The following is a 24,609-nucleotide window of genomic DNA, read 5'->3' on the forward strand; positions in this document are numbered from 1 at the left end:
GAGTCCCCCGCCCCCCACATGCATGACTCTGCTGGGGGAAACTTGACATATTGCTGTTATGTTTTAGGAAATGCATTTTCTCAATCGACGTCATGTCATGGCAAAGTCCAGCGAGCAGTGCCGCGTGGTCCATCTGGCGCGAGTGCGTGCAGTCCCGCTGATAAGGTGAAGTTCCGTTGCTCGTGCTGATTACGTGACGCGCTTCGTGTACTTTTGGTGGCGCTACGAAATGATTCGACTCGTTTCCTCTTTCTAATGTGATCGAAAATACGCATGATTGGCGTACGAGTCATGAAAAGGGCAAGGCAGGGGGGCATGCCAACAAAGGAAAAGAAAACAATGAAAAACGTTTGCTTTTAATGTGCCTATTTTATGCATTCATTTCAAATACAGGCGGCCCGGTAGTCCAGTGGTTTGCACGTCGGCTTCACAGTGCAGAGGTACCGGGTTCGATTCCAGCTCCGGCCTCCCTGTGTGGAGTTTGCATGTTCTCCCCGGGCCTGCGTGGGTTTTCTCCGGGTGCTCCGGTTTCCTCCCACATTCCAAAAACATGCATGGCAGGCTGATTGGACGCTCTAAATTGTCCCTAGGTGTGAGTGTGGGCGTGAATGGTTGTTCGTCTCTGTGTGCCCTGCGATTGGCTGGCAACTGATTCAGGGTGTCCCCCGCCTACTGCCCGAAGACGGCTGGGATAGGCTCCAGCACCCCCCGCGACCCTAGTGAGGATCAAGCGGTTCGGAAAATGGATGGATGGATGGATTTCAAATACATTTGATTCAGTAATTCGTCTTAAAGTGTTCCACAAAACATTTTTAAAAATATATATATTTTCAACATTTAAATTGACTTTGTCTTACATATACAGTAAGTGGTTAATAATTTTAACTTTAATCTAGGATCAGAAATATTTTATATAAACAAATACATGTGCACACACATACGTATTTGGATACATACACATTTTAGCCAATAAAAATTGCAAGCAAAAGAAACTGCGCTCTGGTAATAATTAAGCCGACTGCGTTCACATAACCATGTTCGACTCATCCACTTGACCCAAGAAGATTGCCCTGACCCACAAGCAGACTTGTAACGCGTTTATAATCGACGTCACTTCAAAGTGATATGAAACGGGAAGAAGCGAAGCATGTCGCCTCCTCTTTAACTTCCAACGTCACCTGGGAAAAACAAAGAGAAAGTTTGAAGCCGCTTTGGTTTTAAATCGTGCTGCTCACACCTGAACTAAAGAGTTGATTTGGAATCTTTTATTTCTTGTGTAAAATGAATAAAGATGAAAGTACATTTAAACGTGAGTTTTAAAATGGTTATATAATTGAAATTCATATTCAATTATTCTAGAATATGAGTATTATTGTTAATATTTGACGTGTCTAACACTGCGCTTGGGTGAGTTACATGGAAAGCCTCGCGTCGCCATGACAACGATTAATCGCGGAGGCCTCTGGGCTTCCGTTTACTGGAGGTATGCTGCCACCTGCTGGCCGCTTTGAAAGTTACACTTCTCTCTGCCCTGAAAGTTTTGCGGTGTTTTCGAAAGCGGCGATTTCTTTCAGGTGAGGTCTTAATTTTTAAAAAAGTATTGATGACAATCGAGGAGGATTTGCATCCAGTACGACCACTGGAAATTCCCCGAATTCACCTTCAACCCAACAACGCTCGACTCCTTGTGCGTTTGACCGTGTTGATTCTAAGTGGATTTTGATACGTCTTGTCCCAAAAAACAGCCATGTCAAATTTCGTGTGAACGGGACTAACTGGTGCCTGAAGCGACTAATTTCGCCCCCCATTCCTTAAAACTGCACGTTTCACAGCTCGGGTTCAAATTATATATCCATCGTTCGGTCGCGGTGAACAACCCGTGCCGGATTTGGTGTCAATCTAACTCACTGCTGCCGCACAGCAACCATTTTCCAACCTATCCGAAAGCCAGTGTGGCCCTCTTGTGGTTTGCTCGCAATGCTCTTAGTGGACAGCGGGTGTGCTCTTTAGCACTGCAGCACACGCCACTGCAGTGTGTGTGTGTGTGTGTGTGTGTGTGTGTCACTGGAGAAACGGGAGATGAAAGAGGAGGAGGAGGAGGAAGATGAATAGGACGTGAAGGCCCAAAAAAAGTCATGGGGGCCGGGGCAGGGCTGGACTCCTTTTTGCTATAAATACACTGGCAGCTCGGAGGCTCGGATTTGGTGGTTTGGGCTTCAGACACGAGACCCCCTCCACCTCCGCCGTCGCTGCAGTAGTTGCCTTCCTCAAGGGAATTACATTGTCATCATCCAGGATGCCTCGCGTGGACGCAGACCTCAAGCTGGACTTCAAGGATGTCCTATTCCGGCCCAAAAGGAGCAGCCTGAAGAGTCGCTCTGAGGTGACATTTTCGCCGCCGTTACAGGCAGGAAGTAGACACACCCCAAAAGCCAAATCTGCTTTTATTATGCAGAATTTCGTGTACATCTTTATCTTTGCGTGGTGGTGGTGTTGTTGTTGTTGTTGTTGTGTAATCAGAGCTAATGGCTGCGGTAGGAGCAGCGTGACCTTCTCCAAAGGTGAAAAGCACTTCAGCGTGCAAATGCTCCACTTGTCAGGAATTAGCTTTGCTTACATTCTTATTTAGTCGAGCTTTCCTAATTCGCCCCAACAAGTCATTTGAAGCTAGCCAAATAGTGAACCAAACCAAAAAGACATGGAGCCCACCCAAACAAAAAAAAAGCGTTCCTTATACACAGTCAGCCCTCGTTATATCGCCATTCACTCTTGGCGATCTCTCGGTATATCAACATTTTAAATGCTAACAAGCCCATTCATACTCCAGCTGTAAAATAACGAACAGCTCGCCGCTATTCGGAGCCAACAACAGCCGACGCCACGTTATCATTAGTTGACTCCCACATCACTCACCAGACCAGGTCACAAGAGTCGTCGGTACACTACAGTCCTGTACAACATGAGGATGGACACTTCCAGTGGATAAAATTACATACGAATTATCTGGGGGAAGAGGAACATTTCTTTTTTACTCTTGTAAATTGCAACTAAGCATAACCAAAGTCCCTTTCATTGGAAAAAAAGGTCTCTTTTTTGTAACATTTTATCTAACTTGAAAATAACGTCGCATTACAACTTCAATCTAATACAAGGTTTGTGAAAAAAATGGGACTGAACTCTTCCATAAAAAAACAAATATATGACAGTCTAAAAAAGAACAATTGTGAAAATGAGGTTTTATCTTGCCATTGATGTTATTTGAGTCTCAAAAAACTCAACATTTGGGAACAATAACTTGTTTCAGGAAGAAAAAAATTAAAAGAATGACTAGCTTGATATTAAAATAGAACTTCAACAATCTGGATAATAAATAGCATGTTTTCCATGTAAAATGCTTTATTCTTATAATATTATGCGTTTTATGAATTAAAAAATCTAACTTTTTTTTAATTCAGAAAAAATACAAATTAATGGATCTTTTTCTAAACGAAGACAATCAACATATTCTTTGGGAGGAAAAAAAAACACCAGCTCAAAAAAATTAAAAAAAATTGTAATTTGTACTTGTTAAATTACAATTTTATATTTAGAAAAAAACATGAGTATTCCTGTAAAATTAATCTTTTTTTATTTACACAAAAAGACAACTGTTCTTGTTTAAAAATAATAATAATAATAATAATAACAAGAAACTTGTTTCCCCTCCACAAAACGCAACTTCAATGTCTTAAAACGCTGACTTTTTTCCCCATTGTGATAATAGTTTTTGTTTTTTTCATAATCCATAATCCGACAGCGTGACGGCTTGCATTTGGGTGACCGGCGAATGCGTGACGTCCCCAGCAACCCGAGTCCGGCGGGGCTTCTGGGAAAAGGCGTTTAAAAATAGAAAAATAGGAGTGTGCACATTCTTCATGTGGTAGCGGGACAACACGTACACCCACTCAATGCGGCAAACCTAAACCCAGGTGTGAGTAAGTCACATTCAATCAACACAAAAGTCTACACACCCCAGGTCGAATGCCAGCTTCTTGTCAAGTACCACTACGACTCCTACTACCAAAACAGTTTATATGTGCGTCTTCAAAGGATCTTTAAGGGATAGCGGCTGAAATATGATTTTGTATCATTCGGAACACAGGCACACGCCCAGAGATGAAGAAGGTGTGCACGATTGTGCAAAAATTAACCAATTTGTTTGTTTTTACTTTTTCAACAAACTTCAACTGGTTCGAGGTCACATTCATGGTGGGGACATTTTTTTGAAATGATTTCTATTGAAAACAAACTGTTAGTTGTTAAGAGCAAATATATTGAAGGGCATTCAGGCAGTGATCTGTCACGTGCCACTAGAGGGAGACCGCATACCATTAGTGGCACATGCACCAGACATCAACTTGAATTCCATCACTCATTCAGGTGGCTCCCAAATTATAATGTACACGATAAGAGTTCTATAAATTCCGGGAGTGAACGCATGGAGGCCGAGTCCTAATTTGTGTTGAGACTTCTAACTTGTGATACTACTCGTAACGTGTGGTAATATTTGTCCCAGGTGGACCTGCAGAGGACTTTCACATTCCGCAACTCAAAGCAGACATACTCGGGAATCCCCATCATTGCCGCTAACATGGACACCACCGGAACCTTCGAGATGGCCCAAGTCCTCAGCAAAGTACAGACGTTTATTATGCTAAAAAAAAAAAAAAAAAAAAAAATCATTATATGTATGTGTATGTAATTTGAACAAAACCATGATTTTGTGTCATTGAATTTAAAAGAGTTGGTCAGTGAGGGGAAACAATACTGACCTCCCTCCTAATTCTATATGACAAAAGACTTGTCTCCAAAGTGTTTTGAATATTTTCCATACTTGTACCGTTTTGCAAGTATATCAATTTAGTAAACAGGAGATCAAATAAAAGAATAATCGGCGACCTTTCACACAACAAATTTAACAACACATTCAATTTGAGTACCTCCCTTGGATTTCAGTCGAGTTTTGTTTCGTTGAGACCTCAAAAAGGTTAATTGGCCACTTCTCTTGCTTGCAAACACAAGCTGAACTAAAAAGTGCTTTCAACGGGTGCTAGACTGGTACTCACTCAGTTCAACGGGGAGACTGTGGCGACCACGTCGGTGAGCTTGTTGGCGACTGAGGCAACCAGACAGCCAAGCTAAAGGACCAAGCAGACCATGGAGATGCTGCGTCTGCAGCAGCCTCTCACCAGAGCGACCTTGGGCCGCTGCTGTACAAGGAAAAAGTTTCACTTTAGCTTTTCCCAAGGTTCAATACCCATTTATTTTTCTAACAAACACAAGGAATAAATTCATCTCCATGACAATAAACAATATTAGACGTTTTTAATCATCCAAAATGATTTGGGTCTTGAACACTAAATTGTCCCTAGGTGTGATTGTACACGTGCCGCATACATATCCAATTTAAATCCACAAACAAAACAGGTCAATGTGTGGCATTAAATAATCGCGGCATGATTACTAAAATAAAAAACACAGTTGTATTTATCTTCCAATCCATTACCTCAACCACTGCAAAACTCCACACTACTATATAGTAGTTCACAAGCAATTTTTGTCAAGAGAAAAATACGAAATAAATAAATCACATCATACTCACCACATATGCTGTCGTGCGTGTGTGTGTGCGTGTGTGTGTGTGTGTGTGTGTGCGTGCGTGCGCGTTTACACATAGGTATGACAACGCGTCTAAGCTGAAATCTGATTGGCCAAAAAAATAAATGAACCCACAAACAGCCGGAAGCCGCGTATCCAAGAGAGATGCTATGAAATGAAGACAAAACACTGTTGGAAGTAAATTAAAACCAACTAATTTAAATTGTAAATCTAGGTCTGTCCTTCTGATAGTGTTTGTGCCTGCTGAGAGGGCTTTGGAAGCCTTGACGGCGCGCCACCGACGTACAGACTGACATACACACGGACCAGACATATAATAATGAAAAATAAGATGACCAGCGATTAACATGAAGCATTTTTTTCCTCCCCCAAATTGAAGCCTTTGTGATTTGAGATTTTTGAATTCGATTCATTTTTAAGATCTAATAGTCTGCATACAGGCAAACAAAAGGGCTAAGCATAAACGTTAGCATGCTAGGTCAAGTCGCTAATTAATAATAATAATACCGGTACATTTAATTTATAAGCGCCTTTCAAAACACTCAAGGACACCTTACAATCAAACAAGAACAATAAAACCACAGAGTCATTTAAACTGAGTATGTGTTGACATTTTGTACAAAACATCCTGTCTGAGCACAATAACAGAATAAATACACGTGATACTCACTCTCCATTGGCTTCCAGAGATTCCAAAACGAACCAGAAGCCTCTCTGTGTACTTTTTTGAAGAATATTTCCACACGAATTATTTGTTTCGGGTCTGCCTCCGTCACTTCCAACAAGTGACCAATCGTCTCTCTCGGACCTTCCAGGTACAGCCACGCCTACCTTCCACGACTTAATTGGACATTACAGCTCAATAAACCAATCAAATGAATGAAACCAAAAGATTGACATGTACACTTAGGTTGGCAAAAGACCTAAATTAAACTTGATTTGCACAAATTAACTTTGATGACACGAATGACTAAACGTGGGTGGCTTAATATGTTTTCACTGCAGCAAATTTAATGATTTTATCTGTTTTCACTTAAAAACATTTTCCTGTGACTAACTCTAATTTCAGCACACGCTGTTTACGGCCATTCACAAGCACTACACGGTGGACGAGTGGAAGAACTTCGCTGCTAATCACCCGGAGTGCTTAGAGGTAAAGCATTAGCATCCGTTTGGGGGGAAACTCGAATCAACGATCACGCTTGGGTTCCTATTTGGACTTTTTACATTAAAAAAAAAAAAAGACCTCATCTTTGATTTTCCTTCCTTGAAAAAATAAAACTTTATTATTGTAAGATTACTTTTTGGGAGAGGAGGGTGGGGTAAAATGTTGAAAAAAAACACTTCTCTTTCTGAACAAAAACTTATTCGAAAAGAAATGCATCTTGTTTCCATAATGTAGACAAAGAAAACAAAATATATATTTTAAGTAAAAAGAAAAATATCGCTATCACATTGGCTTTTGGCTTTTACAAAAACGTGTTTTCATGTTTAAAAAAAATTGTTGTTTTTTTGAATGGTTTATTTCGAAAAATATACAACTTTGTTTCAATAGAAGTACATCTTTTATTCTAAGTGTGACTTATTCTAAAAATATTGAACAAAACATAGCTTTGAACTCTTAACTTTAAGGCTAAGTGAGTGTGTTTTTTGTCATTTGGCGCCGTTAGCATGTGGCGGCTAGCTCAGGCAGCGGTAGCGGCGACCTGGACAGGCTGTGCGCCATCGCCCAGGCAGTCCCTGCCCTCAAGTACATCTGCCTGGACGTCGCCAACGGCTACTCGGAGCACTTTGTCGACTTTGTCAAGGCCGTGCGAGTGAAGTTCCCCACACACACCATCATGGTATACACGCACACACACACACACACACACACACATCCACAGGGACCATTATGTAGTGCAGGGGTCCCCAACCACCGATCCGCAGGGCATTTGGTACCGGGCCACACAGAAAGAACTTGCCTTAATTCCGTTTTATTTATTTCGGAATACGAAAGATGTTTTATTTTGAAAATTTACCGGATTCTCCGTTACATCCGTCTCTGTCACGCTTGACACGCGTCAAACCACGCTTCTGCGTCACATGACCGATTACGCAAAAAAGTAAGACTTAAAAAAATTAGTAAAAAAACTGCTGGAGATTGCAAATGACGGCGGCTTTACAAAAACCGCTATGCAGTGATAAGGGGGTTGTGAATTTTTCGGAAAAGAATGAAGTACAAATACTGTACTTTGCTTCTCTACTCAAGTCCATTTTCAGATAGGTGCAATTTGTCTGCCGACTTTTCCGTGTGCATCTTTTTTTCAGGCCGGTAACGTAGTGACGGGGGAGATGGTGGAGGAGCTCATCCTCTCCGGGGCTGACATCATCAAAGTGGGCATCGGACCAGGTGGGTCGAGCGCAGTATCTGACATGTCACCTGTTGCTTGGCATGGTTCAGAGGACGTAATTTCAGCTACAATTGCTTTTTGAAAAGCATTGTATGATAAATATACGTATGTGGTACCCCGTGTGTGTTTGTGTGCGTCTGTGCATTTTAGGGTCTGTGTGCACGACAAGGATCAAGACGGGCGTCGGTTACCCTCAGCTGAGCGCCGTCATCGAGTGCGCCGACTCAGCCCACGGCCTCAAAGGTCACATCATCTCTGTACGTATGATGAGAATTGAACTATCCTAATAACACAATCATAATGTTAACGTTGGACAAGTTGCATGAGCAGGTCTTGTTGTCAATGCACAAACGTGTCCAGTAGAGGGAGCCGTCACGCCGTGGTTGGATTGATTTAAGTGTTTTGGGCTTGTTTTTGTTTTTTTTTTCTTTTGTGGCTTTTCTCGGGGACATGTTCAGGATGGCGGCTGCAGTTGCCCTGGAGATGTGGCCAAAGCCTTTGGTGAGTCCATCAGGGAGCAAGTGTGTGTTCACTGTGCAAAACAATCAGACACCTGGACTAATATTTGTCATTCAAGGGGAGCACGGGGGAACTCAAGGGACCCGCCGCCCACTAGGCTAAACCAGGCTAATCTAATCAATATTGTGTTGGTGACATAAGAATTAAGCAGATGAATCCACACATTTTCAACATATTTGACGGCAGACATTTTAACCAACGCTGAAATTGATGCCAAAGGGCCTTGGTAGAATTGCAACTGGTCAAACATTTGACCCGCAGGTGCGGGCGCCGACTTTGTGATGATGGGCGGCATGCTGGCGGGACACGACCAGTGCTCGGGCGATTTGATAGAGAGGAACGGCAAAAAGTTCAAACTCTTCTACGGGATGAGCTCAGACACGGCCATGAAGAAATACGTGGGCGGCGTTGCAGAGTACAGGTAACACTTGACTCCCATTAATCGAGGGGCCCCGCAGTCAAATAACAACTCCAGTGGCGCTTGGACCAAGAATATTATTGATCTGCAGAAAATCACAATTTGCATTGACTTGCACATTTTGGGTCAGGGCGTCAGAGGGCCGCACAGTGGAGGTTCCCTATCGGGGCAACGTGGAGGATACGGTGCGCGATGTCCTGGGCGGCGTGCGCTCCACATGCACATACGTGGGCGCCGCCAAGCTGAAGGAGCTGAGCCGCCGGACCACCTTCATCCGCGTCACACAGCAGTCCAGCCATATGTTCGCCTAGCGTCCCCTGTGGCCCGGCCGCTTCAGGACATCTCAGGATTCTTTGCCGTCAACCACCTTGACGCCCGACCGATATTGGAAAAGGAGCTCGGAAACATACTTACAGCGGTGCCTTGACGTCCATGATTGATTTGTTCCGTGACCCCCTTTTCGACTCAAAACACGGCAGTGAATGGAAATACACAAAGACGACGTTCAGAACAGCTCAATAAGCTGCATTCATAATAGTCGCTTCGACTAAGTCGAGTCACCATTGAACATGGCACGGAAAGACGACCAAAATCTGCAAAAATCTCACAATGTCACTTTTTGTTTCAATGCAATAAAAGTGCACATGGAAACGTCTGCTTCCGACCTCACTTGTGTTTGTCATTGTTTTATTTATTTATTTATTTTTGTTTACTTTGCCAGGGTTTTTTTGGGGGGGGGGGGGGGGTTACAGTTAACTCTTTCATAAAAAGGCATATTTTAGATTATTATCCAAAAAAAGTTGGATATTTTTGAGGGTTAAAAACTATTATTTTCCATTTTTTTATGACAGTTATTTTCAATGAAAGAAGTTGGATACAATTTGAGAAAAAGTTGGGATATTTTCCAAAAACAAAATGTCACCAGTGAAAAGGTTTGTACCATATTTAGAAAAGGTGAATATTTTCAATTCAAAAGTTGTACATTTTGAGAGAAAAACTCTTAACAAGGAAAAGGTCAATATTTATGAGGGAATTGGTATTTTGGGGAGAAATGTTTTTTTTTAGAAATGCCGTATATTTAGTGTGTGGGTCAGTGTGTGTATATATATATATATTATATATTATTATTTTTAAATATATATATATATATATATATATATATGTTTTACATTTTGACAAGAAAGTAGTGTTTTTGAGGAACAAAAAAGTTTCACATTTTAAAAGAAAAAAATGCATAATCTCAAGAAAAGGCATATTTTTAAAGATTTTTTAAAAAGAAAAAATTGACGTTTTAAAAAAAGAAAATAAGTTTATATTTTTAGAGAACTGGTAAATTTTGGGTGAAAAAAAGCAAAAGATTGTGGTTTTCTTCTTTAGAAAAAAATGTCTGGGGAGGAAAACACGAATGACATTTCCAAGGGGGACAAAAAACCTGACAGAAAAAAAACAATCAGTTATTAAAATTAGTTTTGTATTCCCTCTGAAAAAAAGACACCCCCCACCCGCCCCCCGTTGAAATGCGAACAATCTACTCTCAAAAATGTTTAAATTAAAAAAAACAAAAAACATTAGCGGTGGCGGGAAAAAAATGTAAATGCTATGTATGGTTTTTCACTAATTTCACAAAAAAAAGAATTGCTTTGAGTAAGCCAGAAGAAAAATGTGTTTTGAGCACAAACTACTACACAATTCATCTCAGTTTCGGGGGATCAAACTGCTTCGACATGCTTGTCATGGTCCATTTCAATTCATTTTTCATGCGAGTGATGAAGATACGTTAAGTGTGGCGCATGTGACAGACAGGTGGGCCAAAACACACCCCCGAAAACACAAAGTGCCCGTTTATTCCCGATATGTCAAGATTTCATTTCGTTTGTGTTTTTTTGTTTTGTTTTTTTCTGAAGAAGTGCATTTGTACACACATACGCCAAATACGTACAGCTAGCCGCCAGCTTTCTGCATGGCTAGCCAACAAGAAGAAGAGGAGGAGGAGGGTGAGGCTGAAGAGATGATGGCGGGTACAGTCGAATACAAACTGGGAAACCAGTGCGCCCCCCGCAGGCCTCATTGTCCTTTGCGAGCCACCGTCAAGTCCAGTTCCATGGCGTGCAAAGACGGTGAAGCGGGGGGCAATCCTGAACATCATCATCATCATCATCAACGTTAATCATGTGAAATTATTTCTCATAAATTTACATGTCGTATACAAGCCAAACAGACCACTTTGGAAATTGATTCAAACAATCAAAGTGGGTCTACATGTTTTTTTTATTTTTATTTTTTTAAATCTCTTTTCTGCCTGAGTTGGTTATCCAGCGCTACGGACAAACAATTAAAATAAAATAAAAAATACAAATCCTGATTAAATTTTAAAACACAAAGTGCCGACAAACTGTTTTTTTTTCTTCTTTTAAATCATCATCCAAAAAAAGCGCAAACATTTATTTATTTTTCGAAATCATCAAGTTGTGCAAGAAAAAAAAAAAGAGCGAAAAGTGATCCTCCGTGTTGAGGAGGCTTGTCGTAAAAAAATAAAATAATAATAATAATGTTGACATTCTGGTCATTTCTTAGTGAATGACGTGACAAACTCACAAAAAAAAAAAAAAAAGCCCAAAACAACGTTAGGGTGACGATGACTACGGCGTGGCGGAAGGCCGCCTGCATGGCACCTTGGTCCTCCGGACCCCGAACAACACGCCGTCGGATCTTGAGCAACAACAACAAAAAAAAAAAAACAATCGCGAAAAATGTTGTGGTTGGAAAGTTAGCGGTACAAGATGGCGGATGCCACACAAGACAATGCGGAGGGAAACAAAGAAAAGAGAAGAAAAAGAACATTAATCCTTTTGTAATCTACATTTCCTGACTTTTTTTCTCCCTCTTTCACCACCCTCCAACACAACAGTCACCCACTTATATCATTTGTGTGCGAGGAAGTAGCAGTCCTAGATGCAACGTGTGCAAAATAAATTTTGTTGTTTGAATTTTGTGCCTTTGTCGTCTCTCTTCCCCCAGGCCCCAATTCAGCAGTCACTTATTTCGTATCATTTGTGCAAGACAAGGTAGTGGTCCAAGATGTGCAAAATAAAATAGAAGGAGGGGGGGGGGGATTTTTCTTTTTTGGGGGGGGTTTAGGGGGTGGTTACAATTTTTTGCCTTTTTGTTGTGGTCCAAAATGGTGGTTGCTACACGGGACAACGTGGCAATGTGCAAAATAATTTGGGGTGGGGGGGGGGGGGTAATTTTTATTGTTGTGGTTTAAAATGTCTTGCTTTTTTTTCTCTTGACACACACAAACACCAACCCCCACACGTTAGCAATCAAAAGTCACCGACTTTTGTCCATTTGTGTGTAGGTCGCATTCCAAGATGGCAGTTAGTACGTTAGCCTATGTGCAAAACAACAAAACCCCCGAAAACCATCTATTTCTTTTGAGTTTTACGTTAGAGAGAACAACAAAAAAAAAGCAAGGCTTTTTTCTCTTTTCCTCCAATCAACAGTCAGTGATTTTTGTCATTCGTTGGAGAGGTTAGAGGTCAAAGACGGCGGCCGCCGCCCAAGCTCGGATTCCAAAGTGCTGAAACATTAAGTCTTTAAAAACCCTCCACTCACATGTGCATCATCTGTTGTTGTTATGACTTTTATATATACTATATATATATATATGGATTTCATAAAAAAATGTGGTCCCGACTGTGGCAATGAGGTTTGTCTTTATGAACGTTGAGTAAGATTTATCCATTCACGTGCACATACACAGGAAGGCCGTTGGGAAGGGCGGTTGGCACAAAGCAATGTCAATTTGACAGACACGCGGCGCGGAAAGGGGAACTTTAGTTCGTCTTCTATTGCACATGATGGAATATTTATATGGGGGGGGCATGGAAAACCTCTCGCTCACTTGCCTGCCTTTGGGAAATACAATAAATGAAATTAGGTGGGAGCCTGGTAAAGCGGTGGCGTAGCGAGGGTTGTCCAGGTGGTCTCCCAAGGACCACCCCCCCAACACTTTTCAAGCGACCTCCCGGTTGTTTCCTTCCAGCAAACCCTAAATCGCCTCCAAGTAGTTGCAATGGTGCCCTAGTTTGACCACAGATTGCTCCTCGTCCCCCTCAAAGCTGATCCCTAATTTGTCCCCTGAAGGGGCTCCTGGGTTGGCCCCTACTTTAGTCCCAGGTGCCCTCTGGTTGTCCCTAATGTCACCGGAGGTTACCCACAAGTAACCACTTAGTTGCCCCTGACGAAGCTCCTGATTGTCCAGAGGTCACTATGTGGTGGGCCGCAGTTGCCCATTTGTCACCCAGTTTTTGCCACAACTGCTCAATAAGTTGCCCCCATTGTGTTTGGCGGTTGCTCACAAGTCACTCTCAGTCCATTCTTATAGTTTGGCCCCTAGTTTTTCCACTAGCTGCCACTCAGATCGTTCCTTGGTTGCCCGAACATCCACAACGATCCCTAATTCAACCTCACATAGTTCCTAGATTCGGTTTTGCACATACTGGTTGCCCCTGATGTCATGTCAAATGAGTTCCTAAATTAGCCACAGTTTACCATTGAGGTTAACTCAAGGTTGCCCTGAGGTCAAACCTACGACACTACCCGAACACCAGCAGGTGACCGCTAGGAATAATTCCTAAGCTGCTCCCTCTCGGTCACTCGTAGGTTCCCCTCTAATTTGGTCCTGGTGCCACGTACCCCGGGTCAGTCGCTAAATCACCCGCCCCACCCCCCAAGTATTTCCTAGTTGCCCTGTTGGTTTGGCCAAGGTGGTTTTCCCCAGGTACCCAATGGATGATTACTCGGGTGTCCCCAGGTGGACCTTCGGCTGCTCCCCAAGTCACTTCCTGGTTAACACCAAAATCAACAGTAAAGCAGTTCCTCGGTTGCATGCAAATCGCACTCTCAAGTTGCCCCCAAGGTTGCCTCCCACTCCTGAAAAGTCTGTGCCCATGGTCACAGCCCCATTTGCGTGCCCCGCTACGCCACTGCATTAAAGGTAGCTGACGGTTATTGAGGATTAAACTGTTGCACCCCCTGCAGGGAGGGCAGGGGGTGGCGTCTTGCCAGGTATCAGACTCTGGCAGGAGCATTTTGAGGGTTGTGTTGACCTACTGCATACAAACGAGGCCAGAATACGACGGTGCGTTCAGGCACTCCTGAAAATGTTTTTTTTTTTTTTTTTCCCAGTGAGGGTTTTGGTTGCTGGAGGATCTCTAAAGAAATGTTTATTGCCAACTACACTACCGGAATGATTCCGTGTGTGTGTGTGTGTGTGTGTACGTAACACACTCGTACACAAGCAAAGTGCATGATATTGCTTTCTTAGGTAACCACAGCAATGCAAGAATGACTTGGCTTTGGCTCCGTTAGTTACATTGTGTGTATTTTAAACCTGACGAAGAGTAAAAGTTTTCGAGGTTTCAAGAGGCTGATTGGTTGGGTTCGGTGTTCCAGTGGAGAGGTTCACAAAAATACGTCGTACGCTCTCAAGACACAATACACATCCCAAATGACTTCCGCTTGTGATTGTGAGGATTCCGTGGAAAATAATGTGGAACCCTGTTTTGTTGTTGTTGTTGTTGTTTTTTTAGCATGACAAAATAAAGCATCTTCAGAATCTCAAACATATGCACTCCGCATCCACCAAGCACATTATCATCTTCCTCATCAACCTCCACTCAGCATCCACTTGTGCACCTGCTGTCACCACTGCTAGCTTGTTTACCCGACAAGCCCAAAACCAAACACTAAAAGTGAAGCAAGGCAAGGTGCTAATGAGCACAACCTGTTAGGTTTCCCCCAAACTCTCTCCCTAGTTAACCCCCTATCTTACTTCCAGGTTGTTCCCAAAGCCTGGTTGACCCCTAGAAAACCAACTACCGGTAAGTTTCCGCCAAGTAGTCACTTGGTTGCCCAGAAGTTGCCCTCTAGGGTAGCTAGCAAGGTTGGCTAATGGCTAATGTCTATCTCAGGAATTCCTCCAAAGGTTTTCCCAGGGGGTTTCCCTTGGATACCTTCCCTTTTGGAGCAAGGCCGGCCCCTCCTTAGATCCACACACTTTGGGTTGCGCCCAAAATAACTCCATGCATGCTCAGGTTACATCCAAGGTGACCAGTAGCTTGTTTAGTGAACAAGGCTAGTAAGAAGAGCCAAAAATGGGGTAACACGATCATTATGTTTGCGCTTAAATTCCACCCAAGACAGCTTTCCTGATATTGCTCACCAGGCTGACTTCAAGGTGCTAAATAGGTTCCCCGGGATTAACAGCTAGGTGTCTGCTAGCTTGTTTAGCGCACAGCATGCAAAAAGGGGAGTCAAATCCTGTATTTTGATCTTCGACTTCTTCCTTTAATAACTTTGCTGCTGTGAATTAAGAATTTCTCCATTGCGAGACTAATAAAAGATTTCTTATCTTATCTTAAATAAAGGGGTGAGGCATTTAGCACCCCCAGAGGGCTTCTATGTTGGCCCTAAAGACCCATGTAGCCACCTAACAGCTTCTAACACGGGAAAACTTGTATATCAAGGCACCACTGCATAAAATAGACATGAATGGTTAAGAGATTTAGGGATGCTCCAGTGTTTCTGTCTGATCGAAGAAAACAGGGTCCACCCACAACCCCCCCCCCCCCAAAACAAACAAAACATCCAACTCCTTCTTTCCTCCTGATGTGCAAACAGCAAGATTCTCTTTCAAAGATTCCAAAGTAGAAACGCTGGACATTGTCACTCGCTCTCGTTCTCTCTCTTGACTTACATATTGTCTATTTATGAAATGAGTGTATTATTTGTCTATACACGGTATACATAAAGTCTTACACAAACACACCACATAGCACTGTGCAACTGTACTGTTCAACTACGAGTGTGCAAGACGTTCAAATAGCAGTCCGCCGGGGGACAAAACGCACCAAAAACAGAAGAAACTTCTCCATACACCCGCACTACAAATACATCAAATTACAGGGATGGCTTGGACTGTTTTGTGTTGACGTGTGTTTGTGTGTGTGTGTGTGTGTGTGTGTGTGTGTTGACAGATATTTTGCACACAAATACAAAGACACCCTTCAAAACTCGCCCCACCACGAGCTTTTCGTTATAAAAATTCATTAATTCCTCGCCACTTGCGTTTCGATTTCCTTTGAGGCACATCGACGGGACCGCCCGGCCCGCCCCCCCCAAAAAACGGCCCCCTGCTTCGCTCGCCAAAGTGCTGCTGCTGCTACTACTTGTTACTCCCCCCCTACCCCCGACAAACATACAGTACAGTACTGCGTTAAAAAAATAACGAAACAAAACCAAAATGCTCTCAGACAGCCTCTCTTTCAATCGTGTTACAAAAATATAAAGTAAAATTTTATCACCAAACACGAACTTTCGCCACCCCCAGTGTGTTTGCACTTGTACAAAGTTTGATATCTATTTTATAAAACCAACGTTGACCTGTCACAGTTCCGCCGCCCACTTTTTACAACCCCTGATTGAGGTTTGTTGAACAATCATTGAAAACTGGCGAGACACAAGGAGGATCAAAACTCAGCCGCGAGGCTAAAACGCTAAGCTAACGAGGCGAAAAAAAAGCATTGTCGCCCCCCCCCCCCGCACCATCTCTCACTCAACAAGGTTACCAACTCACGCTAACGCGCGATGAGCTAGCTTGCGCCACACCAGCTACTTGCACTTTGACCAGATCGCATGAACGCCGTCCAAAAAACTGCAAAGATTGTTTGTGTTGGACTACATGACTAATAATAATGCGATAACATGTTGAGCATCGCCGACTCGACCGTACGGTATTCATGATAAAAAGAAAACCAAAGAAAGTGTGCATCCATGGTTTTGCAAGAAATCTCAATTTTTCTCGAAGGAGTCTTCACTTGCCAATATTCGATCGTCCCTCGATGGTGACTTTCACCTCACGGGGGATAAAAGTCGGTTTGACCAAGGTCAAGGGCAGTTCCTCTGGTTTTTCCACTTTCCGACACTCGGGGGCCGACCATCTGCGCTTCCTGCCGTTGCTGCTGGTTGGCTTCCTGGGGTCTTCCTTCAAAAAAGACGCCCTTTCGCCGAAGCCGAGATCCCCGTTTTCCACAGCCACTACGCCGTTCTCCTGCTCCCCATGCCTGGAGCCTCCTCCAGCACTGCTCTGGGGGATGCCAGAGACTGTCTTGGAGGCGTCGAGGAGGTACCCGTGGCTGGGGGCTAGGGCTAAGGAAGCGGGGACCGGCTCCGGCAGGTGAGTCTTGGTCAGGGATCCGTTCCTCAGATTCTTGAGGGTGAGCGAAATACAAACATCGCCCACTGAGAGCTTGGTGCAAGGCAGCTCCAGGAGTTGGGCGGTCCGGTCCGGGCAGCATGATGACCATCCCTGGCCAAAAACGAAGAAGGGATACTCCACCAAGACCTCCACACTCACCTGCAAGTGCGGCAAAAGATCCAATCACATTTCTTTTTCACTCTCACCATTTGCTCAAGCTATTTGGTCTCCAAAGGTTTATTTCAGATACAGTGGTACCTCTACGAACGTCTCTTTAAACGAAATGCCTCAACAGGTAAATATTACTTCATGTTACGAAAGAAATTTCAAGATATGAAAGGTAAAAATACAGTACGGGCTGCTACTCGCAGCTCCGAGTTTCCCAAACGCAACATACTTATAGCTGCTCTGCCATTGGCTACGACTGAGCATCATCCTGGCATCCCATTGGCTAAGAGGGACCTCTACTGTGTGTGTCAGTGTGTGTAGATAAGGGGTGTCAAACATACGCCCCGCGGGCCGGAACCGGCCCCAATGAGGTTCAATCAGGCCGGCAGGATCATTTAAAAGTGAACAAAAAATGCATAAATGACACGGAATGAATATTTTTAATATTGTGCAATCCAGTGAGTATCCGCTAGGGGGCACATTATTTTGATCTGAGAAGAAGACAACAGCAACGCAGCCTCAGTCTGTCACTGAGACAGACCCAACACAGCAGACGCTATCAAGGACATGTGAATACTTTATTCTCTACACATTTAACAGCACGCTCTGTAGTTCGTAAGGTGTAGGCAGGGATTAAATGTAGATTTTATATGCACATGTGTAAATGGTTTTTAAAAAAATGTCGTTTAATCTTAAAGTATTGAAAATATTTCTCAATACCAATTACTTGTTAAAGTTTTGTGCCTTTGTACAATCAGTGGGATCAGTTGCGATGCATATATGTGAACGATCAAAGTAAATTGCACATTTGTCGAAGGAAATCTAAGGTGTTTCATGAAACGTTTTGTAAAAGATATGTTCATCACATTTCAACATTTTCTTAATGTTCTTGTGCTTCTTTCGACCAAAACAAAGAAAAGACATGTTGTTTTGGTTATTTATAGCAGCGTAAGGTATGATTTTAATGGTCTGGCCCACTTGACATCTACCGAGGCCGTATGTGGCCCACAATGTGAAATGAGTTTGACACCCCTGGTGTAGATAGAATGTGTTTATGCAGCGTCCTCATCATTTGCCCCTCGGGCCATGAGATGTTCCTGTAGTTTTACGTAAATATGAATCACCAAGAAAAAGTGTTCACCAGTCGGACGATCGCTCACTATGCTGATGTTTACCTTGGACATTTTCGAAGGATTGTTAAAAGCCGACAAAAGCAAACGTCCTTGGATCATTCATTCATTCATTCAGTCATCTTCCGAACCGCTTGATCCTCACTAGGGTCGCAGGGGGTGCTGGAGGCTATCCCAGCCGTCTCCGGGCAGTAGGCAGGGGACACCCTGAATCGGTTGCCAGCCAATCGCAGGGCACACAGAGACGAACAACCATGCGCGCTCACACTCACACCTAGGGACAATTTAGAGTGTTCAATCAGCCTGCCACGCATGTTTTTGGAATGTGGGAGGAAACCGGAGCACCCGGAGAAAACCCACGCAGGCCCGGGGAGAACATGCAAACTCCACACAGGGAGGCCGGAGCTGGAATCGAACCCGGTACCTCTGCAATGTGAAGACGACGTGCTAACCACTGGACTACCGGGCCGCCGTCCTTGGATCGTTTTTTTACAAAACGCCAAGGAAAAAAAACACTTCTAAGAGAACATGAACTAAAGAGGGCAAAAAACGGTGAGGATGCAGTTCACAGTTAAATGACCGTCATTTTTATTCTTTGCTCTATTCTTCGTTTTTTTACATGATGCACAACTCTCATTTATTGCACAATAATTGAATCGTAGCATGTATTTGTTACATATTTTGATGCATTTTTATGCTTGAGGAAACATACATGTCTGAATTTTGGGGGGGGGCTTGGAACGGATTAGGGCATTTACATGGAAAACGCGTCTCTACTTCCAAACTTTTCGAGTTATGACATTTCTTCCAGAACCAATTAATTTTGTAAGTAGAGGTACCACTTTATTTAAAAAAAAAAAAGTGCCTTACCTGTGAACGGTGCTCGCCCACGGAAAACTGAACGATTGCAAAGTTAGGCGAGGAGCAGCTCCTGTCGATGCGCTCCACCGTGGACGAGTCGATCTTCAGCTCGCTGCTGATCTCGGCGCTCTGGATGAAGTCCTCCATCTTCAGCTCCTCCACACGCTTTAGCTCACCGTCCGCCAGCTGGATAATGGATCCTTTGAAGAAATACGCCGGCAGAGACGGGGGAGCCGCCGCCGCCGCCGCAGCGCCTGACAGGGCAGCGGGCGCCATCGACGGAACCACAGGCAGGTGGAGCTGGGCCTGAACCACCGCACCTGAGGTGACCTGGTGGCACGAGCGACCGGGATTGTCTGGAGTTTCTCCACCGTAGGCCTGGGGAGAGGACGTCACCACCTGCGATGCGGGTGGCTCCAAGGTAGACACGCCGCCGCCGCTGACCGGGATGATGACCGGCTGGGCTCCTGCAATGAGCACATGTTGCTGTAGGCTGGTGTGATAGCTGATTGGAGCATGTTGGCTGCCGCCGGCTTCCGCGATGTAACCAATCACCGGCGTCTGGGGGTAGATATTGCTGGGATGGACCCCCACGGAAAGAGGTTCCACCGTAGAGTTGTGAGTGGTCTGTATAACGGTCTGTGGCGACAGGGTGCCGGCAGCGGCTTTCAGATTGTCTACACTTAAGGGCGGCGGAAATGTAAAAGAGTGGTTGGACGACAAAGGGGTGCGGTTGACCGGTTTTCCCAGGAGGATGCTGCCTTTTTCCGGGTGCATCTTCCGAGGGCTGCCCCGGGATGGTGCCACCTGGGGGTCCCCGTGGCTGTTGGGCATGAGCATGACGGAGGTTCTCAGAGCCAAGGGGTCGTGAGCGTAGTCCGACGGGAGAACCAGCTGGCAGGCCTCGTAGGCGTCGCGCAATTTGACCGCTTTCTCCAGCGTGACCCCGAACTTCCGACTCGGCTCCAGTCCTCCGTTGTGAAGCTCTTTGGAGCCTGCGCCGCCATCCTCCTTTCTGGCACTACAGAAATCCGTGTAGTGCGCGCCGTGGGTGTGATGGGGCTGCAAGGAGGAGGTGTGAGGTGGGGGCATGGCGGAGGTGTACCTGATGGATGCTCGAGGTTGATCGTATTTGGCGGCGTGCTTCTCGGGGAGCGACGACAATCTCTGAGAGGTGGAAGAGGAGAGGGGGGGAGGCGGAGGGGGTGGCGGAAGAAGCTGAGGGGCGATGTAACTGGCGTATGGGGCGCTGTAGGGCGAAGTGATGAACTGAACGTTGGGGGGCAGTTGGGCGTAGTGGAGCGTCCCTCCCACGTGAGTCTGAGACGAGGTGTAGACGGCGGGAAGGGACGAGACGAGTCTCGTGGAGTCGGACGCGGAGGATTTATACAGAGCGGCGTCCGACTGGGCGGCGCTACGAGGGACGCTCGTGGCACTGCCACTCCCGCCGGCCACGAACCAGGCGAGGTTCCCTGGGGGGCGGGGCTCGGCGGCGGGGGGCGGAGCGATAGGGCAATGGCTTTCCGACGGAACCGTGCTGGGGGGGATCTCCCTCTTCTTTGGGGGCAGACATTCATTACTCCGTTCATGATTGGACTTCATCCTGATCCTTGCTCAAGTACGTTCTTGATCTTTACTTTTCCTTGATCTAATCTTCTTTGGGCTTTCGTTTTCACTTTGCACACTCCTCCTTGTTGTCTAACCTTTAAGGGTGACGGGGGGGAAAAAAAGGGGTCAAGGTTGGGTTTTACGAGGGTGACGACTCTAGGGTGAGCTCGAGAGCGTCGCGACGTCACACCTGCTGCTGCCGTCGTGGACGACGGGGGGCCGAGTGCGTCGCGCTTCATGCGGAATCATCGTCCTGCGAGCCTCTCGCCTCAAGGTCCTGAAAGGCAAACAATGGCCGCATTTCAAACGTAACTCACAGAAGCGCAACGTGGCCGTTGCATTGTTCTCACGTTCGGATCATTAGATGCTTGGTAACGCGAGTCATTTTCTTCTAGAGAACATTGGCTGGTATGCCTATCATGAAGCAACATTAAATGTGGCTGGCATCATGAATAGACCCACAAAAAGTCCCATGAACTCACACCTATCAGGAAACAGGAAGTCCCTGATTTTGGTTCCGAGCGGCAATTAACTCATTCACTCCCAAATACGTTTTTAAACGTCTTTTCAGACTTGGTCCAGAATTGGCTGGTACTGAATGACTTAAAAGGCTAGCAGGAATCCTTCAAAGTTTAACTACAACCCAAGCCAATTTTTCTAAGCAACGTGAAATTTGGTAGACATGTCTATCATGAGAAGACTTGGAAAAAAAAAATCACACCAAGTCGGCCATTTTGGCTCAAAACAACCATTCTCAGAGAAGCAACAAAGATGGACTACACAGCTTCACGCATTCAGAAAATGACGTCTGGAACGGCAGCGATTTGCTTTCAACAGAGGCCAGTTGCTCTCGCAACATGAAACTTGGAAGGCGTGTCATAAGTGCCTGTAGAGGCAGAATTTTTGGATACGGCTCGTACCATGACGCGGCTTGTTGTGTGTGTACTACAAATATGTGTGCGACTGAGTGTGTGCATGGAAGTGCGTTCTCTCACTCCGGCGTGAATCTCATCCATAGTAAAAAGCAGGCCGACATCTGAGCGCACTCAGTGGCATGTGTTTTCCAAAAAAATCTGTACACACACACACACACGCACGCACGCACGCGCAATGCAGTTTGTCGCGAAAACTGCAAACACTAAGCTGCGTTCAACACACAGTGGAGGAGAACACTGACCGCTCTGCAGTATTTACATTTTCAGTAAAGGAGGGCAAGCCCCATGTGAGAAGGGGCTGAGGGCAAAGTGCAGCCAACCGGAGACTGCGAAGTACAAAGACATGACCTACATGAAAGAAAGAGAGAGTATTGCCTCACTGAAACAAGACACCGGCGTTCACTTGAAATGTTCAGTCACCCGAATGTTGCTGACTTGGCAGCGCGGATGTGTGTGTGTGTGGGGGGGGGGGGGGGGTGATCAGATAACCTGTAATCCAAGCCGACTGTACTCCCGTGTGTTTCACTTCCCTCCCACACACATTCACAAATCTTACCCAAGTGTGTCAAGTGCATGTGTGTGCGTGAGAGAGAAAGAGACGGGAGGCAACGCGAGCCAACCACAAAGCAAAACCGCACACTCATGCATGGCTACACTATTGTCCTTCTAAGGTCAAAATGCTCAAGGGTGAGAGAGTGTGTGTGTGTGTGTGTGTGTGTGTGTGTGAGAGAGAGATAGAGAGAGAGAGCTAGCTAGCTCGCTAAATTGAAACTGATAGCTGACTAAATAACATTCCTGCACTCAAGCACATAATTTCAGAGCGAGAGCGAGAGAGAGAGAGAGAGAGTAGGAGAGAGAGATAGAGAGACAGAGAGTGAGAAACAGAGAGCTAGCTAGCTATCTAGCTCGCTAAATTGAAACTGATAGCTGGCTAAATAACATTCCTGCACTCAAGTGCATCATACTGAGAGAGCGAGAGAGAGAGAGAGAGAGAGACAGAGAGAGAGAGACAGAGAGCTAGCTAGCTCGCTAAGTTGAAACTGATAGCTGGCTAAATAACATTCCTGCACTCAAGTACATAATTTCTGAGAGAGAGAGAGAGAGAGAGAGAGAGAGAGAGAGAGAGAGTGAGAGAGAGAGCTAGCTAGCTTGCTAAGTTGAAACTGATAGCTGGCTAAATAACATTCCTGCACTCAAGTACATAATTTCTGAGAGAGAGAGAGACAGACAGACAGACAGAGAGCTAGCTAGCTCGCTAAGTTGAAACTGATAGCTGGCTAAATAACATTCCTGCACTCAAGTACATAATATCTGAGAGAGAGAGAGACAGAGAGAGAGAGCGAGAGAGAGAGCTAGCTAGCTCGCTAAGTTGAAACTGATAGCTGGCTAAATAACATTCCTGCACTCAAGTACATAATTTCTGAGAGAGAGAGAGAGAGAGAGAGAGAGACAGAGAGCTAGCTAGCTCGCTAAGTTGAAACTGATAGCTGGCTAAATAACATTCCTGCACTCAAGTACATAATTTCTGAGAGAGAGAGAGAGAGAGAGAGAGAGAGAGAGAGAGAGAGAGAGAGAGAGAGAGAGAGAGAGAGAGAGGGAGAGACAGAGAGCTAGCTAGCTCGCTAAGTTGAAACTGATAGCTGGCTAAATAACATTCCTGCACTCAAGTACATAATTTCTGAGAGAGAGAGAGAGACAGACAGAGAAAAAGAGAGAGAGAGAGAGCGAGAGAGAGCTAGAGAGAGAGCTAGCTAGCTCGCTAAGTTGAAACTGATAGCTGGCTAAATAACATTCCTGCACTCAAGTACATAATTCTGAGAGAGAGAGAGAGAGAGAGAGAGAGAGAGAGAGAGAGAGAGAGAGAGAGAGAGAGAGAGAGAGAGAGAGAGCGAGAGAGAGAGACCATCCGCATGTAAAAACACACACAACCGCTTTACATTCACTCAGAAGGTGAAAATTGCACAATCAAAATACACTGGCTTAGTATTGTGCCCACCGGAATTCTTTCTGCCCAAAAATAATAAATCAGAGCCCAAAGCCAGTTTCATTGAGCAAATTGAAATTTAGTGGGTAGGACGAGCAGACCCACAAAAACAGTCACAAGAAGCCATGGCGGAAAACACTGAGGAAGTCTGGGGTCAGTTTGGTGAAATGTTGGGCGTCCTTTAAAGGTTGACTCCGCCATGACATTTTGTCCAGATTTTGCTGCTAACCTTGAGAGACATACAGGAGACTAATGAGTGATGGTTCATTGGGAGAATTTTGTTTCCATCTTTGGGGGTAGGGCAGAGCATGCCGGGGATGTTTGTGGAGTTGCTATAAAACGCAAAACGAATATTAATACTGTTAAAAGTAATACCAAAGGCCCCAGGGATTTGGGGATTTATTTGTTTTCATTCAACCGCCAAAGACAATCTCACTCAACATGAATTTTGTTAGGCATGCCGATTGCCGACCCTACAGTAAGACGACGCCCCCCCCCCCAAAAAAAGTCTCAGGAAATCCTGCCATGTGGCACTCTCTTCCAATTCTTATCTAAATTCAACCCCTGAAGCCAATTTTGGCTTTGCAACATGACATTTAAAGCACATATCTACCACGAGGAGACCCCCTAAAAAGTCTCTAGACTCCTGAAAAGACACAGGATGTCTGCCAGTTT

General features: G+C 44.8%; 2 protein-coding genes across 5 annotated transcripts in view; one reads left to right on the forward strand and one right to left on the reverse strand.

Moving 5' to 3' along the window:
- Positions 1 to 67: 67 nt before the first annotated feature.
- On the forward strand, positions 68 to 9,643 carry LOC147191133 (GMP reductase 1-like). Of its 2 annotated transcripts, XM_086136443.1 has the most exons (10): positions 68 to 165; positions 2,296 to 2,383; positions 4,556 to 4,675; positions 6,728 to 6,811; positions 7,329 to 7,502; positions 7,969 to 8,050; positions 8,202 to 8,308; positions 8,510 to 8,552; positions 8,832 to 8,991; positions 9,119 to 9,643. In XM_086136443.1, the coding sequence occupies exons 1-10, from the start codon at positions 71 to 73 to the stop codon at positions 9,297 to 9,299; spliced, it is 1,134 nt and encodes a 377-aa protein (XP_085992569.1). In that variant the 5' UTR covers positions 68 to 70; the 3' UTR covers positions 9,300 to 9,643. The 2 variants fall into 2 exon arrangements, with proteins under 2 accessions (XP_085992569.1, XP_085992570.1); XM_086136444.1 differs by lacking the exon at positions 68 to 165 and having other exon boundaries at positions 1,972 to 2,383.
- A 1,171-nt stretch (positions 9,644 to 10,814) lies between these two features.
- atxn1a (ataxin 1a) overlaps positions 10,815 to 24,609 on the reverse strand; it is a 43,636-nt gene continuing 29,841 nt past the window's right edge. For all 3 annotated transcript variants that reach the window (XM_086136433.1, XM_086136432.1, XM_086136434.1), the window contains 3 exons: positions 21,206 to 21,292; positions 19,417 to 21,110; positions 10,815 to 17,407 (listed from right to left, as the gene is read on the reverse strand). In XM_086136433.1, the coding sequence (XP_085992559.1) occupies positions 16,865 to 17,407; positions 19,417 to 21,009 (2,136 nt within the window). In that variant the 5' untranslated portion in view covers positions 21,010 to 21,110; positions 21,206 to 21,292 and the 3' untranslated portion in view covers positions 10,815 to 16,864. The remainder of the gene's footprint in view (positions 17,408 to 19,416; positions 21,111 to 21,205; positions 21,293 to 24,609) is intronic.

The sequence above is a fragment of the Hippocampus guttulatus genome, chromosome 18 (assembly GCF_054856545.1).
Source record: "Hippocampus guttulatus isolate MCC_2025c chromosome 18, RoL_Hgut_1.0, whole genome shotgun sequence".
NCBI lineage: Eukaryota > Metazoa > Chordata > Actinopteri > Syngnathiformes > Syngnathidae > Hippocampus > Hippocampus guttulatus.